Below are 18,306 nucleotides of genomic sequence, written 5' to 3'. Positions count from 1 at the left end.
AAAACAAAAAAAATAACCTAAGTGCTCTTCTGCATCACTTCTTCAATGTCGGGAAAAAAACACCTGGTGCGGCTATTTAAAGCCCCGACTTTCAATTAAAGGCTAAAACGGGGGTATCCATAGTGTTCCCCCATGTTTTTACAACTTTAGGGGGGTCTTACAATTATTTTAAGGAAAAATTCGTAACTTTACGCAAATCCAACTTCGGAGTTTCCCGTTTTCGTTAATTTTATTTTGAATACGGGGATAAGCGGGAGCGCGCACCATACCTTTACGCAGAAAAAAACTCCGATATGAAACGTTAACTTCGCCAGCGAAGTTAACCTTTCATATTGAATACCCCTCATAGAGTTACCCTTATTGCAGTATATTAAAGGTGATACAATTGTTAGTTTTTCCATTAGATGATGTAATGTTATCTGCAGGCTTTAAGCCATAGTTACTGGCATTAATAATCAGCCTCTAGCAGGTGAAGTGCTGAACAGGCCTGTCATGTACTAAGGGGGGATACGTATTAACCTTCTAAAAGGGGAAGGGCTGGAGGTGTTTCCCATATCAACCAATTAGCTTCCAGCTGTCATTGTGTAAAATGTTGGAGATATGTGATAGGTAGAATCTGATTGGCTAATATTGGCAACATCTACTCTTGTCCACTTTATGTTTGGTAATTCCCCCCTGAACGCCATTTCTCTCTCATTGGAGGGATTCCCTTCCGTGCTAACGATTTTATGCTGTTTCTGTGTCACAGTTTTTAAATATGCCCCTTAATCATACTGGCCAACTCTCCCTGTTTGTCAGGGAGACTTCCTGAAATAGTAGCAATCTCCCTGTCTCCCTGAGGAGTCTAGTAATCTCCCTGATTGCACCTTACCCCCATTATGTAGCTGTTATATTAAAAAAGCATAAATTCAAATGGGATGATTACATACCTCCCAACATTTAGGGAGCCTGGGGAGGGACAATTCGTGTTCCTAAGGCGCGCGCCCCAGAAAAGGGGGTGGGGCTTCTGAAAAAGGGGTGGAGTTTATTGAAAATGGGACAGTCTCGCAGCTTTCCCCGTTTACGTCACTATGGGGGCGTGGCCAGCACTCTCTGAGATGCTGGGCAGCCCCCAGGCTCTCCGTACACAAGTGAACAGATGACGTATCCACTGCTCTCCAGCGGTCTGTGCTCTCCCAAACTTCCCCTACACCGCGGGACACTGCGGCTCGTGGGTGGGTCAGCGGGACAGTCCCAGAAAACTGGGCATTTGCGAGGTATGTGATTAGTATAATTTCCCTGCATTGGGTATAAGGCACAATGATCCCTATGGTTACATGCATTGGGTACAAGGCACAATGATCCCTATGGTTACATGCATTGGGTATAAGGCACAATGATCCCTATGGTTACATGCATTGGGTATAAGGCACAATGATCCCTATGGTTACATGCATTGAGTATAAGGCACAATGATCCCTATGGTTACATGCATTGGGTATAAGGCACAATGATCCCTATGGTTACATGCATTGGGTATAAGGCACAATGATCCCTATGGTTACATGCATTGGGTATAAGGCACAATGATCCCTATGGTTACATGCATTGGGTATAAGGCACAATGATCCCTATGGTTACATGCATTGGGTATAAGGCACAATGATCCCTATGGTTACATGTATTGGGTGTAAGGCACAATGATCCCTATGGTTACATGCATTTTCTGAAAAGTATAAGTGTTCTCATCAACAAGTGGATCTTACTAACTGCTTTGGGGCTCATTTACATGTGGATGTAAGTCAGTATTATGACACGTCTCTCAGATGCGCTCATAGGTGTTGCTGTCACACTCTCCCTGACATGCTTTTTTACAAGTAGGCTAGTGTGTCCTTAAGCTGTCTCTGCACTTTTCCTGATGTCATCCTTCAGCAGGGCTTCATTATAAGCTGATTAGCTCTGCTTCATTTACACATTATGGGTACCAGGGCCGTAACTAGGGTGTTGCGACATATGCCCTGGCACAGGGTACTGCAGGGCAGGGGGCACTTGCCAGACCTGTCAATTTATTTTTATAATCATTCTCACTTGTAGCTGATGCAGATTGGAAATGCAGATAGTTGGTGACTGCAGACAGACACTAATGCAGATTGGAAATGCAGATAGTTAGTGACTGCAGACAGACACTAATGCAGATTGGAAATGCAGATAGTTAGTGACTGCAGACAGACACTAATGCAGATTGGAAATGCAGATAGTTGGTGACTGCAGACAGACACTAATGCAGATTGGAAATGCAGATAGTTAGTGACTGCAGACAGACACTAATGCAGATTGGAAATGCAGATAGTCGGTGACTGCAGACAGACACTAATGCAGATTGGAAATGCAGATAGTTGGTGACTGCAGACAGACACTGATGCAGATTGGAAATGCAGATAGTTGGTGGCTGCAGACAGACGCTGATGCAGATTGGAAATGCAGATAGTTGGTGGCTGCAGACAGACGCTGATGCAGATTGGAAATGCAGATAGTTGGTGACTGCAGACAGACGCTGATGCACTTTGGAAATGCAGATAGTTGGTGACTGCAGACACTGATGCACTTTGGAAATGCAGATAGTTGGTGACTGCAGACACTGATGCAGATTGGAAATGCAGATAGTTGGTGACTGCAGACAGACACTGATGCACTTTGGAAATGCAGATAGTTGGTGACTGCAGACAGATGCTGTTGCAGATTGGAAATGCAGATAGTTGGTGACTGCAGACAGACACTGTTGCAGATTGGAAATGCAGATAGTTGGTGACTGCAGACAGACGCTGATGCAGATTGGAAATGCAGATACTTGCTGACTGCAGACAGACACTGATGCACTTTGGAAATGCAGATAGTTGGTGACTGCAGACAGACACTGATGCAGATTGGAAATGCAGATAGTTGGTGACTGCAGACACTGATGCAGATTGGAAATGCAGATAGTCGGTGACTGCAGACAGACGCTGATGCAGATTGGAAATGCAGATAGTTGGTGACTGCAGACAGACGCTGTTGCAGATTGGAAATGCAGATAGTTGGTGACTGCAGACAGACACTAATGCAGATTGGAAATGCAGATAGTTAGTGACTGCAGACAGACACTAATGCAGATTGGAAATGCAGATAGTTAGTGACTGCAGACAGACACTAATGCAGATTGGAAATGCAGATAGTTGGTGACTGCAGACAGACACTGATGCACTTTGGAAATGCAGATAGTTGGTGACTGCAGACACTGTTGCAGATTGGAAATGCAGATAGTTGGTGACTGCAGACACTGATGCACTTAGGAAATGCAGATAGTTGGTGACTGCAGACAGACACTGATGCAGACTGAAAATGCAGATAGTTGGTGACTGCAGACAGACGCTGATGCACTTTGGAAATGCCGATAGTTGGTGACTGCAGACAGACACTGATGCACTTTGGAAATGCAGATAGTTGCTGACTGCAGACACTGATGCACTTTGGAAATGCAGATAGTTGGGGGCTGCAGACAGACACTGATGCAGATTGGAAATGCAGATAGTTGGTGACTGCAGACAGACACTGATGCACTTTGGAAATGCAGATAGTTGGTGACTGCAGACACTGATGCAGATTGGAAATGCAGATAGTTGGTGACTGCAGACAGACACTGATGCAGATTGGAAATGCAGATAGTTGGTGACTGCAGACAGACACTGATGCAGATTGGAAATGCAGATAGTTGGTGACTGCAGACAGACACTGATGCAGATTGGAAATGCAGATAGTTGGTGACTGCAGACAGACGCTGATGCAGATTGGAAATGCAGATAGTTGGTGACTGCAGACAGACGCTGATGCAGATTGGAAATGCAGATAGTTGGTGACTGCAAACAGACGCTGATGCAGATTGGAAATGCAGATACTTGCTGACTGCAGACAGACACTGATGCACTTTGGAAATGCAGATAGTTGGTGACTGCAGACAGACACTGATGCAGATTGGAAATGCAGATAGTTGGTGACTGCAGACACTGATGCAGATTGGAAATGCAGATAGTCGGTGACTGCAGACAGACGCTGATGCAGATTGGAAATGCAGATAGTTGGTGACTGCAGACAGACGCTGTTGCAGATTGGAAATGCAGATAGTTGGTGACTGCAGACAGACACTAATGCAGATTGGAAATGCAGATAGTTAGTGACTGCAGACAGACACTAATGCAGATTGGAAATGCAGATAGTTAGTGACTGCAGACAGACACTAATGCAGATTGGAAATGCAGATAGTTGGTGACTGCAGACAGACACTGATGCACTTTGGAAATGCAGATAGTTGGTGACTGCAGACACTGTTGCAGATTGGAAATGCAGATAGTTGGTGACTGCAGACACTGATGCAGATTGGAAATGCAGATAGTTGGTGACTGCAGACACTGATGCACTTAGGAAATGCAGATAGTTGGTGACTGCAGACAGACACTGATGCAGACTGAAAATGCAGATAGTTGGTGACTGCAGACAGACGCTGATGCACTTTGGAAATGCCGATAGTTGGTGACTGCAGACAGACACTGATGCACTTTGGAAATGCAGATAGTTGCTGACTGCAGACACTGATGCACTTTGGAAATGCAGATAGTTGGGGGCTGCAGACAGACACTGATGCAGATTGGAAATGCAGATAGTTGGTGACTGCAGACAGACACTGATGCACTTTGGAAATGCAGATAGTTGGTGACTGCAGACACTGATGCAGATTGGAAATGCAGATAGTTGGTGACTGCAGACAGACACTGATGCAGATTGGAAATGCAGATAGTTGGTGACTGCAGACAGACACTGATGCAGATTGGAAATGCAGATAGTTGGTGACTGCAGACAGACACTGATGCAGATTGGAAATGCAGATAGTTGGTGACTGCAGACAGACGCTGATGCAGATTGGAAATGCAGATAGTTGGTGACTGCAGACAGACGCTGATGCAGATTGGAAATGCAGATAGTTGGTGACTGCAAACAGACACTGATGCAGATTGGAAATGCAGATAGTTGGTGACTGCAGACACTGATGCTGATTGGAAATGCAGATAGTTGGTGACTGCAGACAGACACTGATGCACTTTGGAAATGCAGATAGTTGGTGACTGCAGACACTGATGCAGATTGGAAATGCAGATAGTTGGTGACTGCAGACAGACACTGATGCAGATTGGAAATGCAGATAGTTGGTGACTGCAGACAGACGCTGATGCAGATTGGAAATGCAGATAGTTGGTGACTGCAGACAGACACTGATGCAGATTGGAAATGCAGATAGTTGGTGACTGCAGACAGACACTGATGCTGATTGGAAATGCAGATAGTTGGTGACTGCAGACACTGATGTTGATTGGAAATGCAGATAGTTGGTGACTGCAGACAGACACTGATGCAGATTGGAAATGCAGATAGTTGGTGACTGCAGACAAACACGGTTGCAGATTGGAAATGCAGATAGTTGGTGACTGCAGACAGACACTGATGCACTTTGGAAATGCAGATAGTTGGTGACTGCAGACACTGATGCAGATTGGAAATGCAGATAGTTGGTGACTGCAGACAGACACTGATGCACTTTGGAAATGCAGATAGTTGGTGACTGCAGACACTGATGCAGATTGGAAATGCAGATAGTTGGTGACTGCAGACACTGATGCAGATTGGAAATGCAGACAGTTGGTGACTGCAGACACTGATGCAGATTGGAAATGCAGATAGTTGGTGACTGCAGACACTGATGCACTTTGGAAATGCAGATAGAAGTTGGAGTGTTGTTCTGTCAATGAGCTGGACACTAGAAAGGGGAAATTAGTACCTATTTGCTAAACAGGTCACATGAGCTTGACTGCTGGGAACCCATTGGCTGATGCAGTAATGTGAAGAATAGTAAGGTGGTGGGGCCATTGCTCCACCGCGGGAACTGCCAAGAGCGAAACGCCATGCCCATATGCAGAAGTGCCTTCATGGGTTTCAAGGATGCCAGAAGTGGCCAGGTAGGGCACAGATGCCAGTGAAGTGAATACAGACCCGGTAACTGGTTCCAAGACCCTTATGTGTCACCATCTCATTTATGGGGAAGACTATAGGCCTGATTCAGACCCGCTCGCAATCGCTATGCGCTTGCAAGCGGGTCGATGGTTGGGCACTGCGCACGCTCCGTCCGTGCCGCGCGTGTGCGCAAGCCCCGTAGAGAGTGAGAAATTCACTCGCTCCGGGGCTCGTTACAAACGGGGTGGCAACTCGCCTCATATTTTAGGTGGTGAGGGGGGTGGATGGACAAACGGAGGCGTTCCTGAAGGAGCGCCTGCCGTTTGTGTGCGGTCCTACTGACATCACTCGTTATGTCAGTAGTGAGCTTCCTGCTCTATTAGAGCAGGAAGCTCACTGGGGCTTGCCAGAATGAGACTCTACCACAAGGGTCTCGTCGCAAGCCCGATGGTCGTGACCATCGCGACCATCACTTGGCCGCTCGCAAAAGCTGTGGGTGGTCACCCACAGCTTAGCGAGCGGCCAGGAGGCCGGGTAATAAAAAAAAAGTGGCCGTTCTGATTCAGAGCGAGTGCTCGCATTTTGCGAGCTCCTCAGAATCAGGCCCTATATACTTTCCTAAAACAAGTGCACAAATGTTTTACATATGCATGCGACCAATGCTGTGGGCATATGCTAACAGAATGTATGTAAAATGCGCTGCACAGATAGGCACAGCACTAGCTTGCCAACAGCACTAGCTTGCCAACAGCACTAGCTTGCCATCAGCACTAGCTCGCCATCAGCACTAGCTCGCCTTCAGCACAAGCCATCAGCACTAGCTCGCCATCAGCACTAGCTCACCATCAGCACAAGCAATCAGCACTTGTTCACCATCTGCACTAGGTTGCCATCAGCACTAGCTCACTATCAGCACTTGCTCGCCATCAGCACTAGCTCGCCATCAGCTCTAGCCTCTAGCTCGCCATCAGCACAAGCTCACCATCAGCACCAGCTCGTTATCAATCAGCACTAGCTCACCATCAGCACCAGCTCGCCATCAGTATTAGCTCACCATCAGCACCAGCTCGCCATCAGCACTAGCACTTATCAGCACCAGGTTGCCATCAGCACTAGCTCACCATCAGCACTAGCTCCCTATCAGCTCTAGCTCACCATCAGCTCTAGCCTCTAGCTCGCCATCAGCAATAGCTCGCCATCAGCACCAGCTCGCCATCAATCAGCACCAGCTCGCCATCAGCACCAGCTCACCATCAGCACTAGCTTGCCATCAGCATTAATTCGCCATCAGCACTAGCTCGCCATCAGTACAAGCTCGCCATCAGCACCAGCTTGCCATCAATCAGCACCAGCTTGCCTAAAGCACTAGTTCGCCATCAGCACTAGCTCACCATCAGCACTAGCTCGCCATCAGCACTAGCTCGCCATCAGCACTAGCTCACCATCAGCACTAGCTCGCCATCAGCACTAGCTCACCATCAGCATTAGCTCACCATCAGCACTAGCTCGCCATCAGCACTAGCTCGCCAGTAGCTCGCCATCAGCACTAACTCGCCATCAGCACTAGCTCGCCATCAGCACTAGCTCACCATCAGCACTAGCTCGCCATCAGCACTAGCTCGCCATCAGCACTAACACGCCATCAGCACTAGCTCACCATCAGCACTAGCTCGCCAGCAGCACTAGCTCGCCATCAGCACTAGCTCGCCAGCAGCACTAGCTCGCCAGCAGCACTAGCTCGCCATCAGCACCAGTGTTCGTTGAATTAGGACACATAAGAAACTGCTCTGAATAAAATACAAATCTGTCATTTTGGAGGCAGAATAAACATCTATTTTTAGACTTTTAAACAATATTGTGTGAATTATTGAATATATGATGAATGTTTAATGCTGTGAAATGCTACAGAGAGTTTAATCAGTCATTACTAGCGGAGCTTGTTCTGCGCTCTCTTCTCTTGCTGACTCCTTACCTAGGAATGTTGTCATATTTATCCTGTGTAACATAATGATGCACGGGTAACACACTAAGGTCACGGAACTGCGAAAATATGCTAATGCATGTCAAAGCGCAGCCGGCATTAAGACACCCACTGCTGCCTTCTCATCTGCGTATGTTGTTGCTTTCCTGCTTAAATATCGGTAACATTGACGCACATCGAGCGGCCATCTTGCCCTTGCAGAAGGTCTGATCACCCGCAGACTCTGCAGCTCTCCGCGCACGCTGATCGGCTCTCATGCTGTGTGGGAGATCGCAAGGGCTAAATTATGCACCCTCAAGTAACATCATTTAAAATGTCAGACACGCCTGCGTTTTATTTACCACCCACCGTTACCTCCTCCAAATGCTGACTACCTGTCATCGTAATGCAATCACTGCGCACGCTCATGCACGCTGGCAAACAATCACTCGATCTGCGTAAATATCGGCATTGCGTAAATCTCTGAATCAGGCCCTAAGACCGCTAGCCGTTGACCTAAAATTAATACATTAAATCGCCACTCGTAAGCCACGGACTGTTTTGCGCTGTGTAATATTTTGTTTGAAATATTCCACATGGTTACTCTCTTCTTAGAACATGTCCGATATTTCTGTTAAAGTAGGGGTGGGCAAAATACGCCCAACAAAGAAATCCTGGCCAGCCCGCTGCACAAGCAGCCCACCCACCCGCTTGTCATTGCGCCGAGAACAGCTGTATGCTCCCGGCTCCCTTCTTATACACAGGCAGGGGCGGATTGGGCCACCGGGACGCCGGGCCAGTTCCTGCTGGGCCGGTCCCCATGGTGGCTGGCGGCCGCCCAGCCCACCCCTCACCCTTCAATTACTTGACCCCCTCCGGCACTCCCGCGTAGCGCTGCCGCGACCGGAGCTCGATCTGGCAGCTGAACTGCGTAGCAACACGGCCCGCCCTTTAACAGTTTGTCCCCCCCTCCCGAGGTCTCCTCTACCCCGGCCGTCCCGCTGCCGCGATCAGGTAGCTGCTGCACTGTATACAGCTTCTGCGCAAGTGCAGAAGCTAAGTGACACTGACTAGGTTAAAAAAAAAAATGCCTGACGGGGGAGCTGCTGCGCATGCCCAGCCGGAGCAGCTCCCCCATAAGCCTTTGCGGAGCCCGGGCCCCTCCAGCCACTCCGCAGCCCACAAAGGTGCATACCAAAAGCACCACTATGTGCAGTGTCCCCTCCCTCAGTCTCCGTTGCCTGCCGTCAGGCCTCGCTTTGTCTTTGGGCCATGTAATCCTGTTCCCTGGGGCTGCAGGGGGCGGAGTGAGTGCAGCTGTTCCTGGGACTGAGAGAAGCAGCCCGGGACACAGATGGCAGCGGCTTTCCCAACACACTCTGGCTGTCAGCGCAGAGACAGAACGACGGCGGTGAGCTGAGGTGACCCTGGACTACCACTCCCATCCTGCCCCCTGCCCCACACCACCACTCCCATCCTGCCCCCTGCCCCACACCACCACTCCCATCCTGCTCCCTGCTTTCCACTATTACTCCTATCCCACACCCTGTTCTGAACTACTACTCCAAGCCTGCACCTGCTCTGCCATTACTACTACTACTCCCATTCAACCCCCTGCTTCCCACTACTACTACTCCCATCCCGACCCCAGCGGTGGCAGAGTTTATGACGTTTGTTCTGGTGGGGGCGTACACTGCGCACCCTATTTTTGTTCATGTGGGGGACAATGTGTTTCTATTTTTACCTCTGGGGGCCAATGTTTGTTTTCTGTAGGGGCCAATGTATTTGCGTTTTTCTGTGGGAGCTGGTGTGGGTTTTATTTTGTTCTTGTTGAGGACAATGGCCCTCATTCAGAGCCGTTCGCTAATTGCGGTCGTTCGTTCAAAAACAAGGGGTGGCTATTCAAATGATCCGTTCGCAAATTGCAGTCTGTTCACACCTCTAAGTCTGAACGAGCGAGCAAAACATACGCTCGTTTATTTGTTAAAAACGCCCCCTGGCCGCTCGCACCATACGTCATGTCCGCTATTTATTAGATTAATCGAGTACATCGAGCAGCGTATGAACTGCTCGCTATTCTTGTGGTTGGTGTTTGCTACCACAAATTTGCGAGCAGTTCTGGCTATAAAATAACCCAGTGATGTGGTCAATGACGCTGCTGTATTAATTATGCACACCCATAATACGCCCGTTTTGACCTTTAAGCACGCCTGCGTTCGGATCTCCACTCCCCATTTTCAAGCACCTTCCCCTGTTACCACCCACATACGCCTCATTCTGTCACTCAAAATAGCAGGCACTCGCTATATAGCGTACAAACGATTTTTGGCCGCACTGACTGGTTCGCGCATGCGTACTAAAAACCGTACGCATGCGCAGATGTGCAAACATCGCTCGGAACGAGCGTACTGCCGCTAACGAGCGGCTCTGAATGAGGGCCAATGTGTTTTATTCTTCTGCGTGGAGGCTTTGTGTATTTTCTTTTTCTGTAGGGTGTCGTCGTGTGTATTTTTGTTACTGTGGGGGTCAATATGTTTTTATTATTTTACTGTGGGATGTTTTTTTTTTTTTCCCTGTCGGGGTTCAATGTGGGTTTTTTTTTTTGTGGGGGGGGCAAAGTGTTTTATTTTTTTCTTGTGTATTGTTTTTGATCTGCACATGTGTCTGAGTGGCAGTGCAGGTACAGATGCACCAAGTAGTTTATTAGAAATGTGTTAGGTGGTCACAGGGGTTGGCTATAGAGACGCTGAATTGCTCACATTGGAGGCCATACTTAGATGGATGATCTGCGCCTAGCATAGGGCTGTTGAAAGTTCCAATGCTGCAACCGATGGTGGTGTCTAAAGTCTTAGGGGTCTACTCACTAATCCTTGGAGAGATATAAAATGGAGAAAGATAAGTCCCAGCCAGTCAGCTCCAAATTGTCATTTTTCCGCCCCCTCGATGTACCCCCACCTCCTCAACAGCCACGCCCCCATTAGGGCTGCTTCCATAAATTTCCCGGGCTGGTTTTCAATCCCAATCCGCCCCTGTACACAGGCAGTTCCGTGGTGCAGCGATACTGTCACTGACGAACTGCGGACAGCTGTGCGCAGTCCCTATCACAGGTATGATCAGACTGCCACCATGGCCCCGGAAGTTCTAAACCCTGGTATGGCAGCACCGACAGAGGCAGCAGTGAGATTTTTACCCAGCCGTTAAATCCCTAACAATAGAAAGTTAAGCAATGAAGAAACATTAGAACATCATACTGGATGGTGTATGTTTCTGTGGGGTAGATATACTAAGGGGTAAATTTACTAAAGTGAGAGTTTTTAGAAGTGAGTTTTAAAAGTGATGTTGCCCATAGCAACCAATCAGATTCTAGCTATTATCTTCTAGATGGTGCTAGTTAAATGTTAAGTAGAATCTGATTGGTTGCTATGGGCAACATCACTTTTAAAACTCACTTCTAAAAACTCTCACTTTAGTAAATTAACCCCTAAGCCTTTGAGAGAGATAAAGGACCTCATTCAGACCCAGTAGCGAGCGCCGAAGCACCCGTAACCAACTCGATGGTTTGGCCTGCGCACGCGCAGCGGCCGCTCTGCGCGTGCATAAGCCCCGCAGCAACAGAGAAACTCTGTCGCTCCAGAGCTCGCTACAAAATGGGCGGTTTTTGATGTTGATCAACAGCTGCCCCCGTTTGATAGGCGGGCCTGAGGGGTGGTTTCCAAAACGGAGGCGTTCCTTTACGAATGCCTACCGTTTTGTGGGCGGCGGCACTGACATCATTAGTGATGTCAGTGGGGAGCTTCCTGCTCCATCAGAGCAGGAAGCTCCCTGGGGCTTACGAGTGCCCAGACCCTACCCTAGGGTCTGGTCGTAAGCCCCGATGGTCGTGATGGTGATCACCATCGCGACCATCAACCTGGTCGGTCGTTAAGCTGTGGGTGGTAACCCACAGCCTAATGATTGAAAAGGAGGCGGCCGTTCAGGATGCAAGCGGCCGCCCTGATTCTGTGCGACCGCTTGCATCCAACGACCGCCTCTGAATGTGTTCCAAAGTACCAACCAATTGGCTCCTAACTGTCACTTTACAGGCTGTTTGAAAAATCACAGTTAGGAGCCGATTGGTTGGTACTTTAGCTCTCTCCAAGGCTTGGTAGACAGATCCCTCAGTGTTTTGCGCTGTTTGCTTCCTGTGGCTTCGCAGCGTGATGTATTCTGTTCATGCATTTGAATGAAGCGTTTTCTGTTGTTGTTTTTTTAGGCATTTGTATGTATTATGTTACCTGTCTCTATTATCATGTCTATGTGCTTAATTACATAAAAATAGAATGAATATGAAAAACCCACATATAGGGCTGGGGAGGGGAGGGGGTGTTTGAAGAGTAGAAAACTACTTTTATATAAATATATAGGGGCTGATTCTCAGTTGCGTGCGGCCCATGAATGTTCACAGAAAAGTGTTAAGTGCCCCCCCAGCTGAAATAATTGCCCTCCCCTGTGGTAAAGTCACGCCACCTCGGGAGCAGAACTTTGTTACAATGTTTTGCATCTTCTTGGAAAATAACTTTATCTGAAATGTTACATTGTTTCTCTCCAATATTTCTTCTAGTGTAAAACGTTGTCTGGGATTTGTGATCACATCATTTCTCTGTCGTCTGACTCGTTAGTGTCGCAATCAGCTCATCTGGAGGTCGTCCATCTCACCAACATCATGCCAAGTGAAGGACTGGTGAGTGTCACGTTGTGTTTTGTTTCTTCTGCTAGAGAGCGCAAAGTAACACAGAAGTCCTAATAAGAACTGTACACAATGATGCTTATGGCCTAAGATGAATGGTCGCCCAACATACATCGCTGGTTAGATTGTGTGTAGCATGTACAGTGTTTAAGATCTTCTCAGTGGTTTATAATAGTTTCCTGTGGGTATAGCCATATAGACCCTTTGTGTATTCGCCCATTGACATCAATCTGACTACTCGCCCATTGACATCCATCTGACCACGCCGCATATCCCTACTCTGACTCCTTGTATCCTTCAATGCAGATCACTCATCATCACCAATTATTACCCAGAGCTCTGCTATTGTCCGGTCCGTGCAGAGATACCTGGTGATTAAGTCAACTCCTGGCGGAACGCGCTTCCTAGTGTAACAGCCCGGTCTGCGCACTGACCAGACAATAGCACAGCTCCTGGTGGAACGCGCTTCATACCGTCAGAGATCGGTCTGCGGACTGACCAGACTATACCACATCTCCTGGCGGAATGCACTTCATAGCGTCAGAGATCAGTGTGCGCACTGACCAGATGATAGCACAACTCCTGGCGAAACGCGCTTCCTAGTGTCAGAGCCCAGTCTGCGCACTGACCAGACGATAGCACAGCTCCTGGGGGAATGCGCTTTATAGCGTCAGAGCCCGGTCTGCGCACTGACCAGACAATAGCACAGCTCCTGGTGGAACGTGCTTCCTAGCTTCAGAGCCCGGTCTGCGCACTGACCAGACGATAGCACAGCTCCTGGTGGAACGCGCTTCCTAGCTTCAGAGCCCGGTCTGCGCACTGACCAGATGATAGCACAGCTCCTGGTGGAACATGCTTCCTAGCTTCAGAGCCCGGTCTGCGCACCGACCAGACGATAGCACAGCTCCTGGGGGAATGCACTTTATAGCGTCAGAGCCCGGTCTGCGCACCGACCAGACGATAGCACAGCTCCTGGGGGAATGCGCTTTATAGCGTCAGAGCCCGGTCTGCGCACCGACCAGACGATAGCACAGCTCCTGGCGGAATGCGCTTCCTAGTATCAGAGCCCGGTCTACGCACTGACCAGACAATAGCACAGCTCCTGGCGGAACGCGCTTCCTAGTGTCAGAGCCCGGTCTGCGCACTGACCAGATGATAGCACAGCTCCTGGCGGAATGCGCTTCCTAGTGTCAGAGCCCGGTCTGTGCACTGACCAGACGATAGCACAGCTCCTGGCGGAATGCGCTTCCTAGTGTCAGAGCCCAGTCTGCGCACTGACCAGACGATAGCACATCTCCTGGCGGAATGCGCTTCCTAGTGTCAGAGCCCGGTCTGCGCACTGACCAGACAATAGCACAGCTCCTGGCGGAATGCGCTTCCTAGTGTCAGAGCCCGGTCTGCACACTGACCAGACGATAGCACAGCTCCTGGCGGAACGCACTTCCTAGTGTCAGAGCCCGGTCTGCGCACTGACCAGACGATAGCACAGCTCCTGGCGGAATGCACTTCCTAGTGTCAGAGCCCGGTCTGCGCACTGACCAGACGATAGCACAGCTCCTGGCGGAATGCGCTTCCTAGTGTCAGAGCCCGGTCTGCACACTGACCAGACGATAGCACAGCTCCTGGCGGAACGCACTTCCTAGTGTCAGAGCCCGGTCTGCGCACTGACCAGACGATAGCACAACTCCTGGCGGAACGCACTTCCTAGTGTCAGAGCCCGGTCTGCGCACTGACCAGACGATAGCACAGCTCCTGGCGGAATGCACTTCCTAGTGTCAGAGCCCGGTCTGCGCACTGACCAGACGATAGCACATCTCCTGGCGGAATGCACTTCCTAGTGTCAGAGCCCGGTCTGCGCACTGACCAGACGATACCACATCTCCTGGCGGAATGCGCTTCATAGCGTCAGAGCCCGGTCTGCGCACTGACCAGACGATAGCACAGCTCCTGGCGGAACGCACTTCCTAGTGTCAGAGCCTGGTCTGCGCACTGACCAGACGATAGCACAGCTCCTGGCGGAATGCGCTTCCTAGTGTCAGAGCCTGGTCTGCGCACTGACCAGACGATAGCACAGCTCCTGGCGGAACGCACTTCCTAGTGTCAGAGCCCAGTCTGCGCACTGACCAGACGATTACCACAGCTCCTGGTTACATAAGTATTTTTTTCCAAAAACTTGTTTACTTGTTACTATAGACATAGACACAAAAAGACTTTTCCAATCATGTATATATAACAGGCTGCTACAAAACAACTTTTCAATCAACCATTTATTTTTATTTTCATAGACAGCTGTATGGTATATTTTAATATTATTTGTCAAGTTTCTATTAAACACTGTAATGATTATACATTGCTAGCACTCATGAATTGATCAAGTATCCTTTTTCATGTGAGAAGTACTGAATATATCAAATTTGTACATTGTGTTATTAGATTGTGTCAATTTCTAATTAGTTATATAAAGTATATTTTTAGATTAACGCATTCTCTGTCATATTTTTATTAAGCTAAAACTAAGCGCTGTGTATAATTTTTTTTGTATTCAGTGTATTTTTGGACCATGACATTCAGCTTCTCACACATGCTGTTGGTTTGCTAAATGCCTTTTTTAGTACAATTAACTAAATAGTCCCGGGATTTGGGTAGTTTTTCTACCATTTGTTGTAGTATTTGCTACTATATGTTATATGTGAAATCATCCTATTGCTGTACTTGCTATACCGTGTACCTAGCGTGCTTAGCAGATGAAATTCATTTTTTGCAACTACTGTACCGTGTGATTTCCACCTTATGTGTTAGAGTGGGAATGGGATCGTTTAGCCGCTGGTTCAAATCCTGACTGCGGAAGCCCGACAGGAGGGGATTCTGACTAAAGAAGGTAAGTATCTCAACCCTCCCTTCTCCCCCCACCTAACCCTAAAACTCCCTGGGTGGTGCCTAACCCTAAGTTCCCCCTGGTGCCTAAACCTAACCCCCCCCTTCCTGCACCCTAAACCTAACCCTCCTGGGAGGGTGCCTAATCCTAACCTCCCCGAGTGGTGCCTAATGCTAACCCCCCTCTACCCCCTCTAACCCTCCTTGGGGGGGGGTACCTAACCCTAAGTCCCCACAGGACGTGCCTAAACCTAACCCCCCCCTCCGCCCTGGCTCATACTTACCTGCCTCTGGTCTCTTATGATCGGGATGCCGGCTGTCGGGATTCCGATGTCGGTATCCTAATTCATGCAGAGATAGCGGCATCAGCATTTTGCCCGGCGGCGGGATGCCAGCGTTGGTATATCGACCGCTGGCATCACGTCCACCTGGTTATTAACTACATCCCGGTAGAGTGTACCCTACTGTATACCCTTGTGTCCAGCAATTGTATTTGACTCTCTGCAAATACCACACTTTGTGGGGTAAATTTACTAAGATGGGAGTTCTATTAAGAAGTGATGTTGCTCATAGCAACCAATCAGATTCCAGATATTATCTTCTATAAGGTGCTAGATAGATGAGAAGTAGAATCTAATTGGTTGCTAGGGGCAACATCACTGCTTAAATAGAACTCCCATCTTAGTAAATTTACCCCTGTGACTCCCATCAATTTGCGATTCTACGTACACATTAATCATCTACCTCTCTTGTTACACTATTGTTTTGATCCCCATTGGGATATATCTTCTCTATACTTTATACCTTCCTTGGACGCTCATTGTGTGGCCGTCTCCTGTCCCTCCTGCGTAGAAGCAGATTCAATTTTATCTTCCTTCTTTCATAATAAATTCCGTCTCTGGTGCTCTCTCCCATTTGTTCAATGCTGCAATAGCACAGAGGTGGGAAGTTAGCACTTAGGCCCTGATTCAGACCCGCTCGCTGCCGCAGGCAGCTCGCAGGCAGCTCGCAGGGTCTGTGGGCATGTGTTTTTTTTTTGTCTGGCCGCTCTCAAAGCTGTGGGAGACCTCACACAGCTTGTGCGAGCGGGCAGGAGGCCGTCGCGATAATCACGACCATCGGCCTTGCGACGAGACCCTGTGGTAGGGTCTCGTCTACCGCAAGGCCGAGAGGACTTCCTGCTTCCTAGAGCAGGAAGTCCACTACTGACATCACTAGTGATGTCAGTAGGTCCTCCCACAAACGCCAGGCATTCCTAAGGGAACGCCTGCGTTTGGCCAACCACCCCCCCTACCCGCCCCAAAAACGGGGCGAGCCGTCACTCACCATCGACATCCACCACGTCTCGTAGCGAGCCCCGTAGCGTCTGAGCTGCAGTCGCTGGACGGGGCTTGCGCATGCGCACGCCGCGGCACATGCGCAGTGGGATAACATCGAGCCGATTGCGAGTGGCTCTGAATCGGGCCCTTAGTACAATACTGTGTGATTTCTGATTTCTCCTTATTTCCACACTCGGGACTTAGGAACGGAAGACAGCAGCATTTACATATCTACCACAGGAGTACTGATAACACTACCAGGACTATTGTGCTTAGTGGGACCCACTATTATACCGGATATGAAATCCTGAATATAAAATTAGAGGTGTCACCACATATATATTTCACTGAATTGTAATTTTACATCATTTTGATGTTTATTTTTAACTGGAAAACCACTGGCATTGATTAATACAGCCCTAGACTACAGTGATTTGCAGGATACTTTCCACTCAATATTTTCTATCCACTGAAACACTGATTGCTTCTTTACATGTTTTATGTGTCAGTTTGATTGGCCAATAGGATGGTGTTATGAGCTTTCCAAACGCAGGGCCGGCAGAGCCGATGGTTCCGCGGGTTACTATGCATCCAAGGGACGCTGGGCGGAGCAAATGGCTTGTGGTCCCGGCTGAGACAAATAGCCGGACTTCGGCTGTGTGGAGCTTAGCGGCTGTATGGCATGATGGTCTAGGGGGCTGGTCTTTCTGGAGACCTGCTATTGGTTCAGGCTTCTCTTACAAGACTAGCAGTCCTGCACACCAATACCAGTGATAGTTCTTGGACTCCTGTGTTATGGGGGGTATCCACTTAGCGACATTGCAATCGTGCTGTCGTTTGTATAGCTACTGATGTGCCTAGACTGAACGTTCACTCGTTCAGTCCCAGCACATCCCTCATCCCCGCACATGCTAACCTGATGAGATCGTCAGGTTGACCTGCATGTACGGGCGATGTCGGATGTCGGAAGCAACGCGCGGGCACGCGCATCACGGGTCGCTTCCGTCCAAAACATGCACGATGCATGCGCGATTTGCAAGCGATTGCACGATAACGACATCGTTATCGTGCAGTCGCTTGTTTAAATCGCTATGTGGATACCCCGCTTAAGCCTCTGGTCTGATCCTAATTCCTGTGTCCTGGTGATTTTCTTGCATGTGCCCTGTCTGATTTGTATATTGGAGACCCCCAGTCTGCTTGAAACCTGTATCTTGTGTCTACAAACCGTGAGCCATTGTACTTGCTGCAATGTGCCCGGTAAGAGGGTGAATTCGCTGCCCAATCTGTGCGGATGCTCCTGAAATGTCAGAGAATAATTAATAAGTTTTTTCTATTCAGCAGAGAGCTCTCAGCTCGGTCAGTTTACAGCAGCTCCAATCACTTTCCTGATGCCGAAAACCATCTGCCAAGTA

General features: G+C 48.8%; 1 protein-coding gene across 1 annotated transcript in view; it reads left to right on the top strand.

Moving 5' to 3' along the window:
• LOC148453994 (connector enhancer of kinase suppressor of ras 2-like) overlaps window positions 1-18,306 on the top strand; it is a 970,642-nt gene that overhangs the window by 528,377 nt on the left and 423,959 nt on the right. Inside the window, exon 6 of the mRNA XM_088461402.1 lies at window positions 12,576-12,695. Within this exon, the coding sequence (XP_088317528.1) occupies window positions 12,576-12,695 (120 nt within the window). The remainder of the gene's footprint in view (window positions 1-12,575; window positions 12,696-18,306) is intronic.

The sequence above is a fragment of the Taudactylus pleione genome, unplaced genomic scaffold (genome assembly GCF_031769625.1).
Source record: "Taudactylus pleione unplaced genomic scaffold, aTauple2 ptg001043l, whole genome shotgun sequence".
NCBI lineage: Eukaryota > Metazoa > Chordata > Amphibia > Anura > Myobatrachidae > Taudactylus > Taudactylus pleione.
This window is presented reverse-complemented; position numbering and strand designations above follow the sequence as displayed.